This window comes from Salvia splendens, chromosome 8 (genome assembly GCF_004379255.2).
Source record: "Salvia splendens isolate huo1 chromosome 8, SspV2, whole genome shotgun sequence".
In the NCBI taxonomy this organism is placed as follows: Eukaryota; Viridiplantae; Streptophyta; class Magnoliopsida; order Lamiales; family Lamiaceae; genus Salvia; species Salvia splendens.
Genome location: NC_056039.1, coordinates 6357925 through 6383126, shown reverse-complemented (window position 1 = coordinate 6383126; position 25202 = coordinate 6357925). Strand labels below are relative to the sequence as shown.

The following is a 25202-nucleotide window of genomic DNA, read 5'->3' as shown; positions in this document are numbered from 1 at the left end:
TTCAGTAAATATAGGTGTTTTTAGATATTAATAAAATAATCATCTCATTTAATGCTTAATTCAGTTGACAATATTACCCTTTCTTTATAACTCACTTATTCTATTCTTTTTTTAGACGTACTTTGCCACTTAACACTTTTACTACTACACTTTATTTCTATTTATATTATACTTTAGTATATAATCTTAATAACAGTGTTTTTAATTTTATTTTTTAAATTTTGTACTTGTTCAATTAAATTTAAGGTTAATTAAAATTATTAATTCAATATAAAATCAATAAAACATCCAATTATTTCAACTATGTATGGATCTACCATTTGAATATCAAATTATTCAATTAAATATAAAATCGAATTGAAAATCGATTGACTTAATAAGATATCAATAAAAAAAATTGATTTAAAGCATACTCATAGAAAGTTATAGTTTGCGTTTATCGAATAATATCATGAATATAATTAAAGCATACTGTTAAATGTTAAATGTAACATAATTTATTTAAAGCATACTCATAGAAAGTTATAGTTTGCGTTTATCGAATAAATTCATCGTTTAGTTTCCCTCTAGCCATGGATGCATTTATTACTTGATTTTGCACTTCTTTAAATATGGTATAACAATGTAACTAAACAATTCAATACACAAAACTATCAATCTGCAACAAGTACTTTATATAAATAAATAATAGAAAAAATGCGTTCCCATTTCAGATCCATCTCCATAGTTTTGAATTTGAAATGAAATTATTGGAAAATAATTAATCAATTTTTCTTTCAATTTCCAGTTATACTAGTACTAGTATTTTATATTCTTAGGGACAAAAGGTGATTCGCTCACCCCAGGCGCCCCCATAACCCGGCCCGACATCGCTATGGAGGGGTTCAAACACGGTACCTCAGCGGCCCATTAGGTGGGAGGAACTTACACTGGTAACCAGCACACAAGGAGCCACCACAGTGGTGAAACTCCCACACTGCGGCTGCCAGCATTCGATCCTGTCTGCTTAGGGACAATCTACCACCCAGGAACCTGCCAGTACTAGTATTTTATATTCTTCCTATTATAGTTTGTAGGCCATTGACAGATTTCGAGCTGATGATATATTATTGGCACATGTGTGATGTGTCTAAGGTCTCAACCTTGATTAAAAAATAGATATTCTACATAAATAGATATTCTACATGACTATTTTATATTTGAGGGTATATTAATCTTTAAAAAATTGTTACTCTCTAGATGCATAAATTTCAACAATTTGGCATTAACTATACAGAATTTTAATAATTTTTTAATATTATGGCTGGCCATAATATGGCCATTTAGCACCACTCTATATTTTTTCAGGGATGGTAGTTAGAAGGTCTATTTTCTAGGTAAATTTTTGTTTATTTAGGAGGCAGAATTCAATATATGGGGGAAATGAATCATATTCTTACCAGATTTGTTTTTGCGAGAAATTTTAAGTTTCTCCACTCATAAAAATTATTTGTTACTAAATCCAAGGAAATGGGCCAGATTTGTTCAAATATTGGTCTATTTCCTAAAATAATGTGTTCCACTCAAAAGCAAGGAACATATCTATTTCTTTTATTTGCTTTGAACAAAGTGTCAAAAACTAACATAACAAACGTGATAAGTTTAAGGATTTTCATATTTACTATTTGTACGTAACATCATGCTAAGACTTGAGAGCAATGTTCAGTTATCTTTAGTGTCTTTTGCTACTTCACAAGCCTTTATGCCAAACCTTTAACCTTGCAAGAATTTCAAGATCACTAGGCATATCACTTCTTCGATTTCTTGGCTCGTTTCTTGGAACTCCGGCTGCTAGTTTTATGGCAGCAGTCACGGCAGAACCAGTCTTCCTCTGGCACAGCCTCAAGCGGAGGATCAAGGCAGTCCGTGTGGGTACCTACACCGCATCCATGGGTACCACTTTCATCACCACATATGAGCATCTCGTCTCCTCTGTCAAGCGATCCACACCCTTGACACACTGTATCATCGACCCGGTGCTCTTCCGGTGTTTTAGGGTGGTCCTCAACAGCCTCCATGCGGTTAACTAGATTCTCAAGTGATCTCTTAGCCCAAGCATGAGTTTGGTATTGCACATGCTTATCAAGGGAATAGCCTGGCTTGCACACATACTCTACCAGATAGTCGGCTAGAATGCAAGGTATCTCATGCCTGAGAAACTCTTGCACCCACATGTCAACATGGGGCATGCCTGCGCTAACAATGGCGAAATCAACCCTTGAATTTAGAAACCGCGTGTATGGAGGGGAGGTTGCTAGTATGGTCCCATCTCCAGCCTTTACAACACGCTTCAAAGTATCCTGATTCGATGATTGTATACACATTATGCCAAAATCATTAAGTAATAACTACGGCAGAATTGAACAAGTGAGTAGCATACCAGTGGAGGAGCAATGCACTCGCCATATATGACTATACGCATTCCATAAAACGCTCCATGACCGGTTCTCTCCCTCAGAAGACGCCATTTCCGTGGACCTTCTAAGTTGATTGATCCATCTTCCGTCAAGCATTTCTTTTGCCATTCATATGGCTCTTCAGGCAAAAACCTTCCAGCCTCGGTGCCAGCAGTTAGATAATCAGTTTTAAGAATCCAACTGCAAAAATTGAGTTATGTAGATGCATCCAGTCAGGTACAGCTTCATTCACATAAGACTTTGAGAAAATGCGTTAACTAGGAATACCTTCCAGATGCAGCAGCTGCAAAGAACTTCTCAGTTCTTCGAATTGGATCTGGAACAATGAAATGTGTTGCTTGATATGACCAATTATGAGAATCCCTGCACACTTTTCCTTTCAATCGCTTTATAACCTGCTGAAACTCCTTTCTTTGAAGCCTATGGCCGCTCAATATAAACCATGCAGGTTCGGTCTTGGTGGTTAGGTCCTGTGTACTGACCTTGTCGACTTTACTGCCATCTTTTAGAGGCTTTTTGGATTTATGAGTAGAATCTGAAGCTGCTCCTTTATCACAGCTTACGATTGGCTGCATAACAGGTTCATTTTCCTTCTCCACATCAAGTGGACCTTTTAGTTTCTTAGATGGTCTTTTACTGGTTTTACCAGCTGACACAGCCATTTCTCCTTTCTTTGAGACAGTCTTCTTCTCGTTTTGTTTGGCCTCCTCGGTAGGACCCTTCAATTTATTCATCTTGGATTTAGGCAAAGGACGTTTCTTGCCCTCTGTTATTTTATTCTCTGCAACATCACCTCTTGATGTTGATTCCGGCAACTCTGTCAACTTTTTAGTTTCAGTGCTCTTCTTTACCCTTGATTTTGCTTCCTTCTTTTGTGTGTTTCTTTTGCTGGATTGCTTGCTTGTATGATGTTCTTTGACTTCTGCAGAATTCTTGCTCCCCATGTCAAACTCATTTGGCCCTTCGCATTCTGGAGCTTCAGTTTCATCGCCTACAGTTTCATCTTCATTGCGGTTTGAAGAGACTGTGACAAATTTCTCGGCATGAGAAGCATTTTTTGTGTGCTCAGCTGCTGCTGCTCCATTCGAATGACCTGCAGACTTACTCTGCAACACGGCGGAAAGCAGCCCTTTATATTTTGTAGTTTTCTCTTTACATGAAGTTGGTTTGGAACCCAATGTCTTCCTGGCAAGCATCTTTTTCTTTGGAGATTTTGACTTGGTGCCAGTTTGATCCACCTTTGATGAGTTCAAATCCGTGTGATCATCTAGTTTCTCTACCATAGAGCTTGAACCCGGAAATGGGGGTCTGACATCTGGTAGATCACTTTGATGTATATCTTCTTCCCCAGTGCAAGATTTGGTCCTGCTCGCAGAAAGGTCCTTCACATCAGAATCAGGCGATCTCCGCTTTTTGGGTCTTCCTCTAGAATATGTAATTGTGTGATCACCGCACTCTTGTTTTCCATCTAGTAGAGTAGAAGTGGCTAAAGCTTCTTTAGAGATCAGCAAAGCTTCCTCTCTCAATTGGCTGGTGATATCTGTGGGAGGAGATATATCAACAGCTGACTGACGTGAACCATGGATCGGAGTTCCAGAAACCAGTATTTCTGTAGCTTTTGTATCCAATACAGTCCCCACTAATGTCTTCTGAGAACGGCTTAGTTTTGTTGATTTGGACTTGCTACGCGAAACAGTCGTTTTCTTCCTACCAGGCAAACTGCTGGTCTGTTCCTTGTTAGGGTGCAATGAGACTCCATCTAAAGGAGTCTTTACCAAACCAGATTCAGTTGTATCTCCATCCCTCTCAGACGGCATGTTAAGAAAACCACCAACTTCTTCCCGCATACAACTAGTAACGTTTGTGGGGGTAACATTAGCAGCGACTTGATGTGTACCATGAACTGAAGATCCAGAAACCAGCATTTCCATTGGTTTTGCATCCAATCCACTTCCCATTAATATCTTTGAAGACCGGGTTTGCTTTTTTGATTTTGAACCACTGCGTGGAACGTTCATCTTCTTCGTACCAGACAAACTGCTTGGTTGTTCCTCTTCATGGTACCGCGAGGCTCCCTTTAACGGAGTCTGAATTTCAGTAGATTCAGTTCCATCTTCAATGTTTTCTGATGGCAGGACAAAAGCGCCACCAACTGCTTCTCTCAAACAGCCAGGTTGGGTGCTTGGAGAACGGCTTAGCCTTCTTGATTTTGAACCACCACGTGAAATAGTCATTTTATTCGTACGAGGCAAACTGTCTGTTTGTTCCTCATCGAGGTGCGACAAAGCTCCCTTTAAAGGAGTGTTTAAACCAGTAGATCCAGTTCCATCTTGAATTATCTCTGATGGCATGGCAAAACCATCAGTAATTTCTTCTCTCAAATAGCTAGTACCTTTAAACGGAGACATATCACAGGTTATTCTGCATGAACCATCAACTGAAGATCTAGAAACCGGCATTTCTGTCGGTTTTGTAGCCAATCCACTTCTGATTAATGTTTTTGGGGAATGGCTTAAGGCTGGTGATCTCAGACTACCACGGGGAACAGTTGAGTTGTTCGTACGGTGTGATCCAACGGTTTCCCCCTCATTAGGGAGCAAGAAGCTTCCCTTCAATGCTGATCTGATACCATGAGAATCAGTCTCATCCGGATCTCTCTCCATTGATATGTCAAAACCTCCACAAAGTCCAGTTTTACTGGCATTTGACAAAGGGCTGCCTGGATTACTTTCAATTCTTTCAGACCTCAGAGGGAGACTGACCTTCATACTCTTGCTACTTAATCTGGACAAGCCATCATTCACAGATTTCCTAGCACTTCCAGATGCTGAAGCTATCACATGCTCAATGTTTTCAGAGTTTGTTGTGCCATCGGGTACGTTTGATGGCACCCCATAGAACATTTTAGCAGGACTCCTGGCACAAGAAGTGTTTGAAGTACTGATATTCTCACCATGAGTATCACGAGATAATGATGCATTTCCAAAGTCGGCCTCTTTTCTGGGAATTGACTGGGTTTTGCCGGTATTCACTTTTCTAGGAGTTGAGTTGGTTTTGCTGGTATTTCCAACATTTGCAAAACTTTCAAATGCAGTCACATAATGACTGGTTCTTGAAACCCCCTGCTGTTCAGGTAACTGGAAATTTCTATTCTCAACTAGTGCATTGTGAGGACTGGTGATGCTTTTCTTCTTCAGATCAACTGAGGCCATGTCTTCTGTCTCTTCTTCGGAATCTTTAGCTTGAGCCTCCATCATCAACTCAAACCCACTGTGTCAGAAGCAATGGTAATCAAACACTACCATGAAGGTACATGTATGCTAAAGTTATGCACTATTATGTTGAGAGTGAAAGCATAGAACATTGCGTTGTCAGGACCTCACCTTTTGGCATAATCAGCTTCTGGAAGCAGCTGCCAGGCCTTCAGACTGAAAACATGCACAAGCAAAATGTAGATCAATTTGACAAACTGCTGAAATTTATATTTCTATAATAAATCAAATACCCAATCCTTCTTATACTTTTGGATTAGTTATAATCAAATTTGAACATACCTATCTTCTAGCCAATGATGGTTAACTAGCTTTATCGTCTTCATCTTCTTGGCAAGCTCATATTTCTCCCCTGGTGAAGAATACAATTTTTTAGTGCATATCGATATCACAAAAATACCTAAAATGCAAATAGATAAAAAAGAATGTAGATAACATTTTGCAAACTTTCTGGGACAAATTACAAAAATTGAAGCAGTTAAAGATTAATTTAGTGCAAACTTGAAGAACTATGCTGACGCCATCATGATCAGTTCAACGGAACAACATACAGCAAAGACTTTTGGAAAGGACAGTGTGCTGCGGTTCCAAACTTCTGTTTTCATAGATTGTCAAACAGTTTTCATCATTATAAACATGATTTACTAAATACTAACTACAAAAGAGTTGTTTGCTAACAAATATCCATGCTACAGATAAAGAGTGGTTCCATACATTCACATATAACAAAGTGGATATTACGGTTGACACCAGTGTGTTGAGCAACAAATTAAAAATACATCACAGAACTCACCCTCAAACTTGTAACATATCAGATGAGTAACCTTGGTAGCCAGCAATGGCTTCGTAAAAGTGGCACCCAACAAGGAAACCATATTCTGTGCAAGAAACAAGTTTATGATAAAATGAGACAAAACAATGTTAATGGAATTTAAACGAGCAGAGAACTCTTGTGTTTAGGTTCAAAAAGCAGAAGAGATTAAATAAAATGTCAGAACCATGATATCATCTCTATCCTGTCTTAGATATCCAGTCAGGCACATAACCAGGGACTTAGCGGCTGGAATCCCACTCGGATCTCTTACTGGCCAATACATGACCTGTGAGGAATCAGAATACAAAATTAAAACAGAAGAGCTGAAAGTGTTCGAGATATATTATCTTCGACAGATTCTAGACTTAAAAGTACAGAACAATGCATGTGGGAACCAATACACTTGAACTGTTGAACATCAATCGAACGAGCAATAGTGCAGTTAAGCGTTGCAACTTAACACTTTAAAATTCAATTCTAGCTTAATAATATACAATAGACAACTTACAGAAGTAGGATCAACAAGCATCCCCCCATAAAAACAGTGATCCACCCAATTTCCAATCACCAATATCTTGCCATCTCTTCGCGCAGCAGCACATATGGGATCATCCTGCACCACAGGCAAACAACAGCAATTATGCAACTATTTCCATACAATTAGAGCTAGTGGAATCAAAATCGATTGGATTAGTGCTATTCTCTTCCATATTGAATGAAAGCAGATCAATTTCGTAAATAAATCTTCAAGCAAACGCTGGTTAACACAATACTAGCATTAACTATCAAAGTCGCAAGTTTCGTCATACACGAAACTTGAAAGCAATACCCAAAATTTGAAGAGGCGAAACTCACATAGAGAAGATTATCGACGATCACGTGATTACAATCTGGACCATAATTCACAGTATCAACTGCCCCTCCTTCTAAAAGCTTCGCCCGCACCTAGATTTGAAAGGAATTCCAAGTAAAAGTAAAAGCTCCGTTCTTGCAACTAAGGCCACAAAAATAACTCCAAACGGAAAAATTCGTTGAAATGATACCTCATCTTCTCTAACTGAATCGAACCCGAAGAGAACGAATCGAATTCCGACAAATGCTTTGGAGGGGTCATTGTATGCTGAAATTTGCTTGCTTGCCAGCATTGTGCTTCAATTTGCCTCAAGTTGCACGCACTTCAAGGGCAAAATCAGACTTGAATTATTTGGATAGTAGAAATAAGGAGTGGAAAGATTGAATTTTGGGGAATGGAAGTGTAGTTAATTGGCTGAAGCTTGTCGAGGAAGAAGGCGAGGGAAGGATAAAATAGGGAATTCGAAAATGAATGAACCAATCATTTTTAATTTTGATTTTGGTGGTGGCGGGAGCGCAAAAGCCTAGGCGGTATAAATAACTAATCATCAATTGGGCATTACGAGTTAAGAATTCCTCCGAATATTGGCCTTCAAGCCCATTTAATAAAAGGAAGGGCAATTCAGTCCATTAAAGTCTGATTCCTTATTCAACATCCCAGATAGGAATGTCAATCGGGCCGGCCCGTCGGGTTTCGGGTCAACCCTACTCGGATTGCGGGTCAATCGGGTGCGGGCTAATCGGGTTGTGATTTCTTTCGGGTTATAAAAGCTCAACCCTAACCCTAAAAGCTCGGGTTTCGGGCTAGCCCAGCGGGTTAATCGGGTTGCTACCGATAATATTAACATGCGATAAACCCAATAAATAATTATTAAAATTACTAATATTCATGCAATGTAAAACATTTAATTATGATATATTTGAGATATATGCTTAAACTCAATCATAAACATGATCAAATACTAATATTTCAGATATTTCGTAGAATTTTAATGCATGTTTTAGAAATTTAAATATTTTTCTTGTGAATTTGAAGTTTTTAATTTATTTATCAATTATTATATTAATAAAAATTCAATATATAATTTGTATATATAATATAAAATTGAAAGTTATTTTTTAGTTAAAATTAATCAATAAAATGTCGAATTAGGAGTAAAAAAAAATAGAATAATAGAAACTTTATCGGATTTTCGGGCCAGCCCATCGGGTTTTCGGGTCTGGCCCTAATGGGTTGCGGGTTAATCGGGTGCGGGCTAATCGGGTTTTGATTTTATCGGGCTAGAAATTTCCAGCCCTAACCCTATAAATTTGGCGGGGGCCAGCCCATGGGTTACGGGCTACATTGACATCCCTAATCCCAGACTTCAATGGCGAGCTTTCTAGAAGCAGCAGAGTTTGGTGAATAATTTCTAGACTTAGAGCATCAGCAATGGAGGCGTCAAAACGCGACGCCGATTTTTCGCCGACGCCGGTTCTGACGCCGAACCATTGCGACCGGCGTCGGCAAAATCGGCGTCAATTTCGGCGTACCCATGCCGATTCGTTTTAACGCCAACAATTTCTGGCGTCGTTTTAGGATGAGGCGGGACTTGTTTATGCGTATTGTTAACGGTTTGGAGCAGCGATATCTGTATTTCCGCTTCAGGCACGATGCGGCTGGCAAACCCGGCCACACCCCTATTCAAAAGTGCACTGCGGCAATCAGGCAGTTGGCCTACGGCACTTCGGCAAACATGTGGGACGAATACCTCCACATCGGTGAGACGACTGCTCTCGAATGTATGAAGTATTTCTGTCAGGGCGTGATTGAAGTATTCGGTGATCAGTATCTTCGAAAGCCTACCCCCGAAGATTGCCAGGATCTGCTGCGGATGCACGGGGAGCAGCATGGGTTCCCGGGAATGTTAGGCAGCATAGATTGTATGCATTGGGAGTGGAAGAACTGTCCCGCTGCCTGGAAGGGGTTCTACACGACCGGCTACAAGGGAAAGAATCCCACGATGATCCTCGAGGCCGTAGCTGATTACCGGATGTGGATTTGACATGCGTATTTTGGGATAGCCGGTTCGAACAACGACCTAAACGTCCTCAACTCGTCGCCCCTTTTCAACGAGCAGTGCCTGGGCGTCGGTCCGGCCATCAGTTTTGTCGCCGACGGCAACCAGCATGATATGGGCTACTACTTGGCGGATGGGATATACCCTAGGTGGCCCGTCTTTGTGAAGACGATCCGGTGCGCATCAGATGCGGAGAAGGCATACTTTGCGAAGCGGCAGGAGTCGGCGCGAAAGGACGTGGAGCGCGCATTTGGTGTGCTTCAGGCGCGATGGGCTGCAGTTAAGGGACCAACGCGTTTGTGGCATGTCGACTGCATTGCTGATATAATGTACGCATGTATTATCATGCACAACATGATTGTCGAAGATGAAGGTGTACAACTGACTGATTGGGCCAATGACGATGTTGAAGCCGGTCCAAGCCACGGCGTCGCCGCCGCCAACGTACGAGGTGGGGTACCTCACGATGAAGAAGCCCTCCTCCAAGCACATGCCGACATGCGTCAGACGGAGGCTCATATTCGACTCCAAAAGGATTTAATTGAAGAGTTGTGGGCGCGGAGGATTGGAAGGCATTAGTTTTTATTTAAATTTATGTAATTTTTTAAATGTATTTTTTTAAAATTATTGTACTTTTTGAAATTTTAATAGTATTATTCAATTTTCCTGTATTTATCTCGTAAATTAAATTCTGTATGTTGCTACAATTGTAAATTAAATTTATATAATTGTTATTAGTGATGTGGATAGGCTATGCGAGGGCTATTTGATGTCCAGTTGCATGTCCAGATGATGTGGCAGGAGGATTTTAGTGCTAGATGATGTGGCAGTGGGAAGGCTATGTGAGGGCTATGGGAGGTCCTAGACCATTGTGGATGCTCTTAAAGCATCCACAACGGTGGCAACATGCCGTCCGTCCGTCCTTACCGCTGGCAAGGACATGCTTGTCCGCTGCTGCGCTCTTGCCGCGGGCACGGACGTGCTCTTAAGAGCACGTCCGTACCAGCGAGTAGGACGACGTGGCGAGTTTCTATTGGCAGTTGGCATTTTATTTTATTTTCCTTTTTTTAAATCGAAAATAATACTAAAAATTTAAAAAAAAATCGAATTCCCAAAAATATACAGATTTTATTACCATTTTTTTGAATTTTTTTGAAATTTCTAAAAAAATTAATTCCAAAATCATCTATAAATACACATATTCATCATCCATTTGGCCGAAATTCGGCCACGAGCAGTGGATTTTTTTAATTTTATGAATTTAATTATGTAATTTTTAGGATTTAAATTATGTAATTTTTAATTTTTAAGACTTTAATTATGTAATTTTTAATTTCTAAGATTTTAATTATGTAATTTTTATTTTTTTGTAATTTGTAATATTATTTCGATTACTTTTAATGAATTTTAATTTTGGGAAAATGTTTTTATTTAAATTGAATAATGGAATGGTGGGGCCTTGTGCTCGTCCTTGCGAAAGAGTACGGCAGTGGGTGTTATGCTCTTACCTAGGAGCAGGCAGAAAAAGTGGGGCCGGACTCACAACCGTACTAGTTGGCAAGAGCACGGTTGTGAATGCTCTTAGAGCAGCTGCAGATTGCACTTCATTTTCACCTGAATACTGAAACAGTCAACCAGTGAAGATGGCGTGGCTGACTAGATTTCTCACGGCGGTGGCGTTTTTTGCGATCGGCGTTGTTTTCTCACCGGAAACATTCGGATCTAAGTCAGACGGCCAGCACTCGCAGTTGCTCCTCTCCTCGCTGAAATTGGCGCACCTTCTCTGCTTCTCTACCGCCTGGGGCGCCGCTCTCTGGGTGACCTTCATCGGCGGCATTATTATGTTCAAGTAAGTATCTTTTTTTCTTTTTTTTCGATTGAAAATAATCAAGTGACTAATTGTTCATTGTTAATTGATGTTATTTTTAGCAATATGCATTCACTTGGTACCTAATTATGGTATTGTTTTAGAAATTGTCATTGCTACGCCTCGTTTAAAATTGTTCATTGAAACGCTATGTATTTGGAAGGACACGTGTTGTTGTGTTGGATTATGCTAAGCATTGTGAACATAGGTTTTGAAAATTTTCTAGTTATGCATCTCTCTATTTTGTAAAATAATGCAATAGTTTTGATGGTTGATTATCAGATTGAGGTGAATTGGGTGAGTGGAATCACTTACTAACTTAGAAGTTAGTTATGTTGATTATTGGTTGTGAAATTATTACAGTAAAACTCAATTTTGGTTGTTTCTTTTCAAAGGAATCTGCCTAGGCATCAGTTTGGAAACCTACAGAGCAAGATGTTTCCAGCATACTTTTCCATGGTGGGAGTGTGCTGTGCTGTGCAGTGGCAGTAGGGTCTTTTGGAAGACATCAGGATCAACTGAGAAGTACCAGCTCGGCTTCTTGCTTGCTTCATTTGCTTTCAATCTGAGCAATCTTGTTATCTTTACGCCCATGACCATCGAGGTACAAACAATTAGCTTCTATAACTGTTTGCAATCAGTGCAAGAATTGCATTTGCTGGACTTGATTGACCTTCTTTGCTTTGTGATTTTGTTTGTCTCGAGTTTTTCTTGTTTCCTTGATAGTCATGTATATGGTTAAAGCATGACCTTAAATGCGTTTTAGTATATCTATTAGCATCTTTGTGGGGCTGTAGCCATTAGGCGAAGGGATTCAAGGGGAATTTTCCATTCCTCTTTACTACTGTTGCTCTGCTGCTTTCTGTGAAGAAAAATGATTTTTTTTTATTTGAGCAATTTTATATATGAAAATACTAAGCATCATTAATATCTTGCATCTGCCTTTAGTATAAGAAGCAGCATGTTACTCTATCATTCTTTTTGGGTGCAAGCAGATGATGAAACAAAGGCACAAGATCGAGAGAGAAGTAAATATTTGGGAGGAAGTTGGGTGGATGAAGAACCAAGAAGTTGCGAAGAAAAATCCGAAGCATGCAGCGATGAACAAGAAATTCGGGATGATCCATGGGATTGTTTGTCTTCTCTTGCTAATATCTTCTCATTTGGTAGCCATGCCCTCCACTCATGGTATTTAGCTGGTAAACTCAATCTGTAAATCTGCTACATATCCTCTTCACTGAGAATATTATGCTTGGCTGTATGTACATGTAACATCAAACGTAAAATCTGCCCATTATATATTTTTTCCAAAGAAATAGTAGTATGTATTTCAGGACTAAACTTTGAAAATAATACATTTCCATTCTCTTGTTTGGGAAGTTGGAAGTGCTCTTTATGGGCATGCATGCTTTGTGCTTCGGAGCCGCCACATTGGTTGTTGTAGCATTTGTTTACTACTAGTATAGGATAGGACTATAAAACTTTTATAGTTAGCCTGGCTTGCTGATTAGGTGTGTTATTATTCATTTCGTATGCCATTATTAGATGTAGAAATAAATAATATTGTATCATAAAGAGAACTGAAGTTCATGTCAATTAATCAACAAGCTATGTCAGCATTAATATTTGTGGAAATTTTAGTCGATTAAGATCAGATCAAAACTGAAAGTCTAGGAATTAACTCGCAAATATTAAAGTTGGATATGCAAAATAAAAAATTTATGCGAACAATATATTTTATTATTTACGATTTATTCCATGTGCACACAAAGCAAAACCTAGCATTGGCATTCAATTGAGTGGGGACGTATTTTTGTATGGGCCTCTGAAATCATAGCAGCGTATGTTGTTGGCAGATGGTAGCCAAATATCCTTTCTGGGCCCAAGTCCATAATTAATGATAATAAGAAATAAACATCCCTCGTGAAAAATTTTAAAAAAAAAGCAATATTGAGGCAATGAAGTATAAATTTATTTATACGATTATTTCTACTTCATTTGAGAGTTGGAAAGGAAATGTGTGCTGAAAATTGGAAAAATGTATAATACCTTCTCAAATACCTCTATTCTTGGAGAATAATTTTTCATGAAAAAAAATAAATATGATAGTTATATGACTTTACCTCTCCCCTTGGAGATGCTCTAACTATACATTGGGGGGCGTCTTTGTACTTCAAAATTTTCGGAAGATTTTACACATCAGACATCGATTATTTTCTATTTCTGAAGATTTTATATTGCTGAGTTTTCATTAAAGTTAGTTGGAGCTTGATTGTTTATATGATATATAAATATTTCTTACATTTCGTCATTAATAGGTGGGTTGTGATAATTTTTTGTCAGGACCAACTTTGGAGTGGCGTTCATTGATTCTTTTATTGCCAAAATTAAATTGTTGAAATTTAGTAATTCACCAATAGTTAGGCAAGATTTTTTTTTTTCTTGGAAGTATTTACTATAATTTAGGTAAGAAGGTCAAGTTTGCAGATTTATATTGGACTCGTGGCATTCAAAGTTGATGGCGTTATGAAAATCATTACAACTTACAACTGTGTGGTTGAAATTTATTTCGGTGGACTGCATTTTTTTTGTAATTTTGTGCTTCATATTGAGAGTAAATGAAATGAAGGCGAGTCTAAATGTTAACACAATTGGAAATTTACATACCAATTCAAATAGCTCACTAAATCTAGAAGATTATAGTTTAAATTTTAGTCCAGTTAGCCAATAACTTAAAGTAATCAATGACTCTAAACGTAATCACTCGGCCTGATGGGTTGGCTATATATGTGAACTCTTGTTTATTAATTTGACATTTGGATGATTTTTTTTGAAAAAAATTAACTAGTGGAGTGTAGTACATAAATGGTTGCATGAATATTCTACTATAAACTGTAAAACTAAATTACTAATAGAATGCTGAAGAGTTTAAAGAAAGAATATAAATCAAAGTGAATGCATGATCAATTTGAAGGTATATATATGTTGGCACAATTTCCACTTCTATGTTGAGCTTGCCTGAAACTCTAATGCTTTAAAGTTGTATTGGAAATTTATGATCCGATAAATTACAATTCGATTAGCTTATATTTAATTAATTTATACCAAATATGTAACTCACTGAGACCCATTTAGTATGATGACACGGAATGTGAATCATATTTTCATTTTATTCATTTGATTGATACAATGGAATAAAAGAGACAATTTCTATTTCCATGTTCTGTTTCCATTCTATGATACCAAGATTAGCTGTGAGAGTATCAATTAAAAACCTAATATACCTGATGGGGTACGAACTAAACCCTAATGGCAAGCCCAATAACAGTGACGGCCCATCAGCCCAGAGCCCAAGAAAGAGTATCTGTTCGGCACCAAAGAGTTCGGCACGACCAAAGAGTTCGGCACGACCAAAGAGTTCGGACTCAGCCTACAGCTCGGTAAAAGCCGACCAGTCAAGCTCTCCTCTCAGATCGGCAAGAGCTGATCGGTAAAGTCCAGCAGTTCGGTCTCAGCATTCGACCGAACTAGGAGTTGGTGGACTCACGAAAGGCCTCCACGACCTCCACTATACCCACGATCTATTTAGTGGTATGAAGCAGTTATTGAGCAGTTATTGCTCACCCACGATCTTGTTAGTGGGGCTGCAAACCACGATCCTAGTTCAATGTATAAATAGAACTTAGATCTGATAGAAAAGGGTTAAGCTCTCTAGAGATAAAATAGCATATAGCAAGTCTGTATTGTAAGCTGTATTTTCGCAGATCAAGCAATACAAACCTGCCCTCATTTCTCCCCGTGGACGTAGATTTACCTCAGTAAATCGAACCACGTAAATTCATTGTGTCATAATTCTCTACCAGCATTTACTAACATCAATAATTCGCGGATCCATCACTGGCGCCGTCTGTGGGAAACAGAGAACAAAATTTGTGATAAAGCGAATTTTTGATCCATTTTTTCCACCCAAAAAATGCATACCAGATCGCAGAATACCCGTATTCCAGCCCGTGAGAACCAGGAGGAAGCCAATCCATCCCATAGGTCGGGAAAACAGCCTAGGGATAAATCCACCACCAGTTCTCATGGCGAAGGAACAAGCCGCTCCAAAAATCGTCCCACTGAGTCTTCCCAGCAGCCCGATTTGAATGAGGCTGTTAAGCAGTTTTTGGCTGAAAAGCAGGAGGAATTCTTAACCTTCCTGCGAAAAAGCCAAAAGCAGCCGGAGACGAAAACGACGGATTCTCCTTCTCCCTCCGCACAAGAAAGTCACTACCGCAGTAGTGTCGCATCTCCCAGGAGAAAGAATCCTCAACCCCGACATATTCCAGCTCCTCCTCGGTACCGGAATCACAGGAGAACTCAATCTCCTCCATACCGACGAGATATCGGATTCGCCGTGTACGGAGCACTGAAGACTCCGTTCTCGGACGACATCACCCGAACTCCCCTACCACAGAACTACCGAACTCCGTCAATGACTTACGACGGGCTCGTGGACCCTCACGATTTCTTGGGGCGCTATCAATATAACATGGCGAACCAGGGTCTCAACGAGGTCCACATGTGCAAGCTGTTTCCCGAGCTGCTCATCGGGAACGCGAGAAGGTGGTTCGATAGCCTCCCCCAGGGCAGCATCAGATCTTACCGAGATCTAATGGATGCCTTCCACAGGAGGTTCTTTCAGAAAGCGGAAGCCCGAATCACTTCGGCTCAGCTGCTTTCCATTCGTCAAGGTCGCGACGAAAAAATTAGCGACTTTATGACAAGATTCCACAAGGAATGCCTGCAAGTAGACGATCTCAACGATCTGCTTGTCATCTCGGCATTCCAAAATGGAATCCTGCCCGGAGCTCTCTACAGGAAGCTCGTTGAGTGCGGTCCGCAGACAGCTCAGGAAATGTGGGACATTGCGGACCAGTACTCCCGGGCCGATGAGGCAGACCGTCGTAAACGGTCGTTAGACAGCTCATCGTCCCGAGGAGACAGAAGGAAGCCCGATCATAGCGATCAGGGGCATCCTCGCCGGACTCCATTTGAAAGAATTCAAAGGGCTCCGGTGCAAGACAGATTGGGACCTCGTCTCAATCCCGAGAAGCCGCCCGCTCAGTTCGTACCGCTGAACAAGCCGAGGGCGGAAATTTTCGAACTGCACTCTGACCTATTCGAAAAGCCAAAGCGGATGACGAAATCAGCCGCGCGCCGACCACAGGATAACTACTGCTCCTACCATCAAGACCACGGTCACGATACTGAGGAGTGCAGAAACTTGGCTGCAGGTATCGATGTTCTTGTGAAGGCAGGGACATTGAAAAAATACCGAAGTAAGCAGCCAAAGAAGAATAAAAAGCAGAGTGGTGCGAACTGCGCCCCTCAGGATCCGAAAAGGCAGCCGGATCCCGAAGACGATGACGAGCCGCAATATGATGGAGTAATCCAGACTATTGACGCGCTCCCTGCCGGGAAGACCAAGTCGTCCCTAAAGTCAGAACGCAGAGGCTCCAATCGAGAGGAGCCAACGCATAAAAGGCTGAAGCAGGACGAAGTGATTACGTTCTCGGCTGCTGATCCCGTCCCGGCCATCTCTCCTCACCAAGACGCCATTGTCATCCAAGCCGGAGTGGCAAACAAACTGATCCACAGGGTGTTTGTGGATACAGGAGCGTCGGTTAGCATTCTTTTTAAAGAGTGCTTCGACAAACTAGAAGTGGACCCAGCTCGGCTCAGTCCGGCTCCGCTTCCCCTGAAGAGCTTCACCCAGGAGGACACCCGCCCTGAAGGTATTATCAGCCTTCCGATCACGGTGGGGAAAGCGCCTACTAGCTCCAGTACGATGATTGAGTTTTTCGTGGTGAAAGCTCGGTCCCCGTACAACGTCATCCTGGGAAGAGACTGGCTCAACACAGTTCGGGCCGTTTGCTCCACCTATCACCTCACCATCAAGATCCCCACTAAAGGAGGGATAGCGGTCATCCGAGGTGACCAAAAGAGAGCAAAGGAATGTCTGCAAATTGCGCTTAGAAGTGCCGAGCAGTCAGATCGGCACCACCAAGCATAGCAATCACAGCAGCCGGAGTCAGAGGCGATGACCGAAGTCATACCGGAGCCGAACTCGATGACAGTTCAGCTGTACGAAGACGATCCATCCCGAACGGTTAAGATCGGCTTCGCGGGAACGCCCCTACTTCGGGAAAAAACCATCCAGCTCCTCAAGGAGTATAAAGACGTCTTTGCATGGTCTCCGTTGGACATGACCGGAGTGCCCCCCGAGGTAATCACTCATCGGTTAAATATTGATCCTTCAGTCCGGCCGATAAAACAGAAGCAAAGACTCTTTGCGGCAGAACGAAATCAAGTCATCCATGACGAAGTCCGTCAATTATTGAAGGCGGATGTGTTATTCGAAGTGAAGTACCCTTCGTGGGTAGCCAATCCTGTCATGATCAAGAAAAAGGAAGGAGGATGGCGGATGTGCATAGATTTCACCGATCTAAATAAGCACTGTCCCAAAGATTGCTATCCCCTTCCGAACATAGATAAAAAAGTAGAAGCTTTGATAGGCTTTGAAATTTTTTGTTTTCTTGATCTGTACAAAGGATACCATCAAGTTTTAATGGATGAGATTGACGCTTCAAAAACGGCCTTCATTACTGATTTCGGCATTTTCGCTTATAAAAAGATGCCATTCGGTTTAAAGAATGCCGGAGCCACTTATCAAAGGATGGTAGACAAGCTTTTTCGGCACCTGATTGGAAAGGAGGTCGAAGTGTATGTTGACGATATAGTCGTCAAAAGCAAAAGCACTTCGGAGTACGAGCACAACCTCAAGTCCACTCTCAACGTGCTCAAGAAAGCCAACCTCAAACTTAATCCCCAAAAGTGTACCTTTTTGGTAGATTCGGGAAAGTTTCTGGGTTGTTGGGTTTCAAAGGACGGACTCAAGGCAAACCCCTCAAAAGTTCAAGTCGTTCAAAACATGGCAATGCCGAAGTCCATACATGACGTGCAAAGGCTAACCGGATGCCTAGCCGCACTGAATCGATTCCTTTCTCAAGCAGCCGAAAAGCAACTGCCGTTCTTCACGGTGTTGAAAAAGGCACCAAAGTTCGAGTGGGGAGCCGAGCAGAAAAAGGCCTTTGACGAGCTCAAAAGTTATCTAGCCGAGCTTCCTATGCTCTCTGCTCCAACCGAAGCCGAAGTAATATTCTTATACTTAGCGGCATCGGATCAAACCATCAGCGCGGTGCTTGTACGAGAAGAAGGCCTAAAGCAGCTTCCCATCTACTTTACAAGCCGAGCATTAAGAGGTCCAGAAACAAGGTATCAACCACTGGAAAAGATTGCTCTGGCATTAGTAAATGCAGCAAGGAGACTGCGGCCATACTTCTATGCTCACAAGGTATGCGTCTTAACTGATCTGCCACTTCGGCAAGTGTTGACCAAACCGGAAGCATCAGGCAGAATCGCCAAGTGGGCTATAGAGTTGGGAGAGCACACAATTGAATATCTACCTCGGAAAGCCATCAAGGGACAAGCCTTGGCAGATTTTCTTGCAGAAGCAAAGTTCGATCAAGCAAGTCCTGTTATTGCCGAACAGAAGAATTCTGCCAATGCCGAACTAGCACAGCCCTTGGAATCCGAAGTAGAACCGCCGGACTGTTGGAGCGGATTCGTAGATGGAGCTTCAAACAAGATGGGAAGTGGAGCTGGTATTCTACTTGTCGCTCCCGACGGACACGAGGTAACCTACTCACTTCGGTTCCTATTCCCCACTACTAATAATGAAGCCGAGTACGAAGCCCTCCTGGCCGGACTCCAGTTAGCGCAAAGTCTGCTCGTCAAATCTCTCAAAGTCCATTGTGATTCACAAGTCATAGTAAATCACATGTTGGGTACAAGTGAAGCCCGTGACGAGAGAATGAAGAAGTATTTGGACAAAGCGCAAAGCATCAGCCGAAGTTTCTCCTATTTTCGGATAATCCGTATTCCCAGAGCGGAAAATAGCCGAGCAGATATCTTAAGTAAGTTGGCCTCAGATCCGAGCTCAAAGGCGGAAGAATTAATGCATCGAAGCATTGATGAAGCCGAGGTACATTCAGTATCCAGCTCGCCGAACTGGATGACGCCGATCTTGCAGTATCTGGATCAAGGACAATTGCCCGAGGATAAGAGAGAAGCTCGGAAGATCACGTGCCGAGCTCTTCGGTACGAACTTCATGAAGGAGTCCTCTTTAGAAAGTCTTACCTCCAGCCGTTATTGCGGTGCGTAGGACCAGAAGAGACGGACTACATCCTCAGAGAAGTTCATGAAGGATCGTGCGGTAGCCACATCGGAGCCAGAGCTTTAGCTAAAAAAGTTCTGAGATGGGGATATTATTGGCCAACCATGGTACAAGAGGCAGTGCAGCTCGTCAAGAAGTGTACGAAGTGCCAAATTCATGCAAATGTCCCAAGGATGCCGCAGACCGATCTGTACACTATGCAAAGCCCTTGGCCTTTCATGCAATGGGGCATAGACATAGTGGGACCACTTCCTCAAGCTCCTCGGCAAATGAAATTCCTTATCGTTGCCGTGGACTACTTCACGAAGTGGGTGGAGGCTGAACCATTAGCTACGATAACGAGCTCAAAGGCATTGGACTTCGTCTGGAAGAACATAGTGTGCCGATTTGGCATACCCCACATCCTCATCTCGGATAATGGGACTCAGTTCACCGACAAGACGTTCAAGAATTGGTGCCAAGAGCTAAACATTCAACAGCGGTTCACTTCGGTCTCCCATCCCCAAGCAAACGGACAAGCGGAAGTAACGAACCGGATTCTGGTGAAAGGGTTAAAAGCTCGGTTAGAACAAGCCAAAGGACAATGGGTAGAAAATCTCCCTCAAGTCCTATGGTCCTACCGAACTACACCCAAAACCTCCAACGGTGAAACTCCGTATAGTCTGGTGTACGGCACTGAAGCCGTAATCCCGGTGGAGATCGGCGTACCCAGTCCCCGAACTCTAAATTTCTCCTCAGAAATGAATGACGACGGACTGAGAGCAGAACTAGATCTCGCCGAAGAAAGAAGAGAATTGGCGTGCATAAAAGCAGCCAAGTATAAGGAGCAAGTAGCCCGGTACTATAACCAAAGGGTGAAAAAGCTTCAATTTCAAGTGGGAGATCTCGTCTTGAGAAACAACGAAGTAAGCCGAGCAGAAAAGCTGGGCAAACTCGAGCCCACATGGGAGGGTCCATATCGGGTGTCAGAAGTCCTCGGCAAAGGGTCTTATAAATTGACTCACATGTCAGGAGAACAAGTACCCCGAACATGGCACGTCTCCAACCTCAAGAAGTTCCACTTGTAAGAGACAAAGTCCGGTCAGTCTGTCTTGTGTCTAGTTCGGTCATAGGGGTACATGTTTTTATTTGTTTGTTTTTTTTTACTTGTATCTTTTACTTGTCGTTTTATAAAAGTTTAAAGTTTTTTTTTTTTTTCTTTCGTCTTTTTCTTTTTTTCTCTATGTGTTTTGTCTCTATGTGCTTGTCGTCTCTTACAAATGGTACCAAGGTATATCGTTCTTTAAAGACTGATCCCCTTTTTAGATCGATTATTAAAGACTATTGTGAGTCCAAGCTTCTAAGGAGGATATAAGACCACAATTCAGCTTAACAAGCAGTCCGTCTGAAACGAACTGCAATAAGCCAACGATTGTGCGTCCAAGCTTCCAAGGAGGATACAAGACCGCAATTCAGCTTAATAAGCACTTCGTCTGAAACGAACTGCAATAAGGGAAAGTCCGATCCACGCGATAAACCTCGCCGAATTAGGACGACTGAGTTCGGTCAAAGAAGTTTACCTCATAAGACCGAGGACGACCATGTCTAGTCAAAGAGGTTTACTGCATAAGACCACTTCGGTTAACTGGGAAAGTCCGATCCACGCGATAAAACTCGCCGAATTAGGACAAGGGAAAGTTCGATCCCGGCGACAAAAATCGCCAAATTAGAACACAAACCAAGTCCGGTCAAAGATGTTTATTTCATCAGACCAAAGACGAGTCCGGTCGAAGATGTTTATTTCATCAGACCAAAGACGAGTCCGGTCAAAGATGTTTATTTCATCAGACCAAAGACGAGTCCGGTCTAAGATGTTTATTTCATCAGACCAAAGACGAGTCCGGTCAAAGATGTTTATTTCATCAGACCAAGGACCAAGTCCGGTCAAAGAAGTTTACTTCATAAGACCGAGGACAAGTACGATGAAATTTTTTCGCTAAGCTGTAAATACAGTGTTAGAAGCGAAAACAAAATTTCATTTATCAAATCTTGTTCGGCATACAACTCCGCTACCCTACAAAATGGCGTTACGCTATTACAAAGGACTATTCTACTGTCCAGGGTTGCTGAAGTTAAGCCACCTATCTGCAAAATCCTCTGGAAGCCGAGTTCGGTTGTTCCGAGCAGATGAAGAATAAGCAGGTCGACGAGATGCTATCCTCGACCCAACGCCTCTTCCCCGAGCCCGAGAAGTCCTAACACCTCGGCGATGAAGAGTCTCTGCAATAAGCATCTGCTGATCTTGCTCGCTCATAGTCACAACTCCTCGGCGAATTTCAGTCCGTCCCCGTCTTGACGATTCCGGTTGCTCCTGAGCCCGTTCTCGTCTAGACGTTTCCGGCTGTTCCGGAGTTCGTTGTTGACTTGGAGTAGGATTTTGAACAAGGGAACCAGAGGTTTGATCTGGAGTGCGAGCATCTGTTGGCACGATATGCCGAAGGAACCTTTCTATGGAGGGGCGCCGAGAAAGAACAATGTTGTACCGAGAAGCCCAACGCCGTAGTGATTTCACAACTTGTTGGCAAGCCGAGCTCTCCAGCGCATTGTTCCTCCGGAGTACAAGATATTCCTCCCACAGTTCGTCAACTCGACTCTGAACATCTGATATGGTCAATCCCCCGCGCACACGGATGTAATCCTCGTACGCAGTCCTCTCAGCAATGGTCGTATTCAGCTCGGCCTCCAGATCTTTCTTATCGGACTCTAAGTCCTTGATATCGGCCTCCAGCTTCACTAAACGAGCTAGAAGCTCGTCATTCTTCGTCTGATCGGCTGTAGCTCTTCTCTCAGCTTCGTCTAAAGCCGAAGAGTACAGCCGTTTCCAGTGAAGTATCTCCTTGAGTACAAAGCAGCTATTAGTTCGGCAGCTATACCGAGCAGATAGTAAAATACAACAGGAATAAAGGCGAGTACGAAAAGCTATACGAAGACAAATGTAGAGAATTTTTCATTCACAAGGAAAATTTTTTACACTAGGGCTTCAAGGCCATTTTACAAGGAAGAAACTAGACTAAGAGAAGGGAGACGAAATCATACTCCGCCTGCTTCGTCTCCGGCTCCTCGGTCTGGTACAGCTTCCTTCTCCTGGGCTACCTCAGCCTCGGCCTCGCCTCCTGCCGGCCTCGCCTCCGCCTCCTGATCGGCCTCCTTCTCCGGATGCCCGGCCTGATCGACTTCGGCCTCCCGCTCCAGCGGCTCGGCCTCACCCTCTCCGTTGTAAGTCGAAGCGGGTGAAACGGGTCCCACGGAGGCAAAGATAGCCTCCAGGTTCTCGTCCCGATCAGCTCGACAACTCCGGACTCGGTCTGCAGAAAGCAGGACCGAAGATGAAGCGAGCTCCTCAAGGAGCGGCAGATTCTGAAGCCGAGCTGCTATCTCTCGGCTGTACAGAGGCAGCACGACGTCGGCCCCCTGCTCGCCCTTATCGGCAATTAGCCTTACCAGGCTACCGACAAAGGCCGAGAACTGGCTGCTCAAAAAGAGTTTCTCCGTGTAAACACGGAGAGCCTCCCCTTGGGCAACCACGGCAGCAGCATCGCTCCGCTTCGCCTGCTCTCGCTGGATGACGAGCTGGTTTTTGGCAAACTGAGCTTCATCCTGGGCCGAAATCCTAGCAGCTCTGGCCTTCTCAAATTTAGCCTCAGCCTGTTCGGCCCGATGACAAGCAGCCGCCAACTTCCTCTGCATCTCGGCATAGTCATTGGACGCTTTGGAGAGTTCGACGGCGACGAGCTTGGAGAGCATATCATTCCTCTGAAAATGGATAAGGAAAAAAGTTAACAGAGGGCACCAAAAATACAGGACAGAAGCCAAGCCAAGGAATCAAGAAGACAATTCACCTCGGCGAAGTCCGTGGGCCATAGAAATGGCTCACAGATATGCTCCGAAGGAGGCGCCAAGACCATGTCTTTCTCTGGCGCTCTCGGGGGCTTCTGGGTCTTCCCCTTCCTATTTGCCGAAGTCGACTCCGGCTTCTTTGGACCCGAAGAGGTCTTTTGCCTCTTCGGATTCTTCTCGGCATCAGGCGCCGAGCTGGTAGCCTTCTCTCTCTCCGGCTCCACAAGCTCGGAGGACTTTCTGATAGCCTTATTCAACATGAACACTGCCAAAAAGCAAGAAAGCAAAGTCAGATTTTCTTCGTTAAAGCAGTAGAGCATAAAGATAAAGAGAAATCCTCACCCTCGGCCTCTTCGTCCGAAGACGAGATGTCGAACACGACGTCGCCCTTGACGAGCTCAGACTCCGTGTATTGTTTCCTAACTAGGGGAATCTTGTTGAGCTCGCCGTCGAGCTCGTCCAACGGTTCAGGCCGAGGGTGACGGATAACGGACTCCGGCCCTCTCCAGGGAAAACTAGGAGCCGCGGTCCTATCATAGTAGAAGAAGCGATTTTGCCACTTCGGCCACTTCGTTTTACAAAAGGCCCTAAAAGGCTGTAAAGGGATCAAGTAAAACCAAGACCCCTTCCTCTTAAATTGAAAGAATTTAAGGATCGCCTTCAAAGACAAATCCCTTCCTAACCTACGGAGTTCGGCAGCGAAGGCCGACAAGTGCCTCCAAGAGTTCGGAGTCACCTGGCCTAAAGGAAGCTGAAAAAAATCTAGTAAATCTATAAAGGCAGAAGGGAGGGGGAAACGAAGCCCGCATTCTAAGCAGGCCTCGTACACGGTGACGTAACCCTCCGGCGGGGAGTCAGCCCTGTGATCACCGTCAGGTACCACCGCCTTCCCCCCAGGAAAAGAGTATTTTTCGTAAAGGGATATCACAGTATCCTTACTCAAGATACTGTGAAAATACTCTACGGTCTTCTCCCCGGATTCTTTCCGGCTAGAAGACCCCTTACCCCCTTTCCTAACGCTACCCGACTCCGAAGAAGAAGAAGAAGACATTTTTCTTACTTTTGAAGGTGAAGATAGTCTGAAAAAAATTCTTGAAAGCGGAGAGAGAATTTTCGCAAGAAAGAGAGTATAGAAGACGCAACAGCAAAAGTGCTTCAATGATGAAGAAAGAGCGTATTTATCAGATACGGGAAAGATTTCGAAATCGTTGCGCCGTTTCGAATCCCACCTTTTCAGGAATCAACGGCCGGATTTTACTGTCGCATTTAATGCAGGCATGCGCTAGGCACGTCCCCTGACGTCAGCCTCCCCCTTACCGTTATCCAGAATGCCGAAGTGACTCACCTCGCCGAAGTGATCCACTTCGCTTTTCGGGGGGGGTAGTGATGGGGTACGAACTAAACCCTAATGGCAAGCCCAATAACAGTGACGGCCCATCAGCCCAGAGCCCAAGAAAGAGTATCTGTTCGGCACCAAAGAGTTCGGCACGACCAAAGAGTTCGGCACGACCAAAGAGTTCGGACTCAGCCTACAGCTCGGTAAAAGCCGACCAGTCAAGCTCTCCTCTCAGATCGGCAAGAGCTGATCGGTAAAGTCCAGCAGTTCGGTCTCAGCATTCGACCGAACTAGGAGTTGGTGGACTCACGAAAGGCCTCCACGACCTCCACTATACCCACGATCTATTTAGTGGTATGAAGCAGTTATTGAGCAGTTATTGCTCAC

The 25202-nt window shown here is 43.0% G+C and overlaps 1 protein-coding gene and 1 pseudogene across 1 annotated transcript; one reads left to right on the top strand and one right to left on the bottom strand.

The window, feature by feature from the left end:
- Positions 1 to 1562: 1562 nt before the first annotated feature.
- LOC121744288 (BRCT domain-containing protein At4g02110-like) lies at positions 1563 to 7795 on the bottom strand. Its single transcript, XM_042137769.1, has 10 exons — positions 7586 to 7795; positions 7398 to 7487; positions 7051 to 7155; positions 6727 to 6828; positions 6522 to 6606; positions 6011 to 6080; positions 5840 to 5884; positions 2724 to 5726; positions 2420 to 2636; positions 1563 to 2339 (listed from the first exon to the last, which is right to left on the bottom strand). The coding sequence occupies exons 1-10, from the start codon at positions 7685 to 7687 to the stop codon at positions 1788 to 1790; spliced, it is 4371 nt and encodes a 1456-aa protein (XP_041993703.1). The 5' UTR covers positions 7688 to 7795; the 3' UTR covers positions 1563 to 1787.
- Positions 7796 to 11042: 3247 nt separating this feature from the next.
- Positions 11043 to 12600, top strand: LOC121743896 (annotated as a pseudogene).
- Positions 12601 to 25202: the final 12602 nt, after the last annotated feature.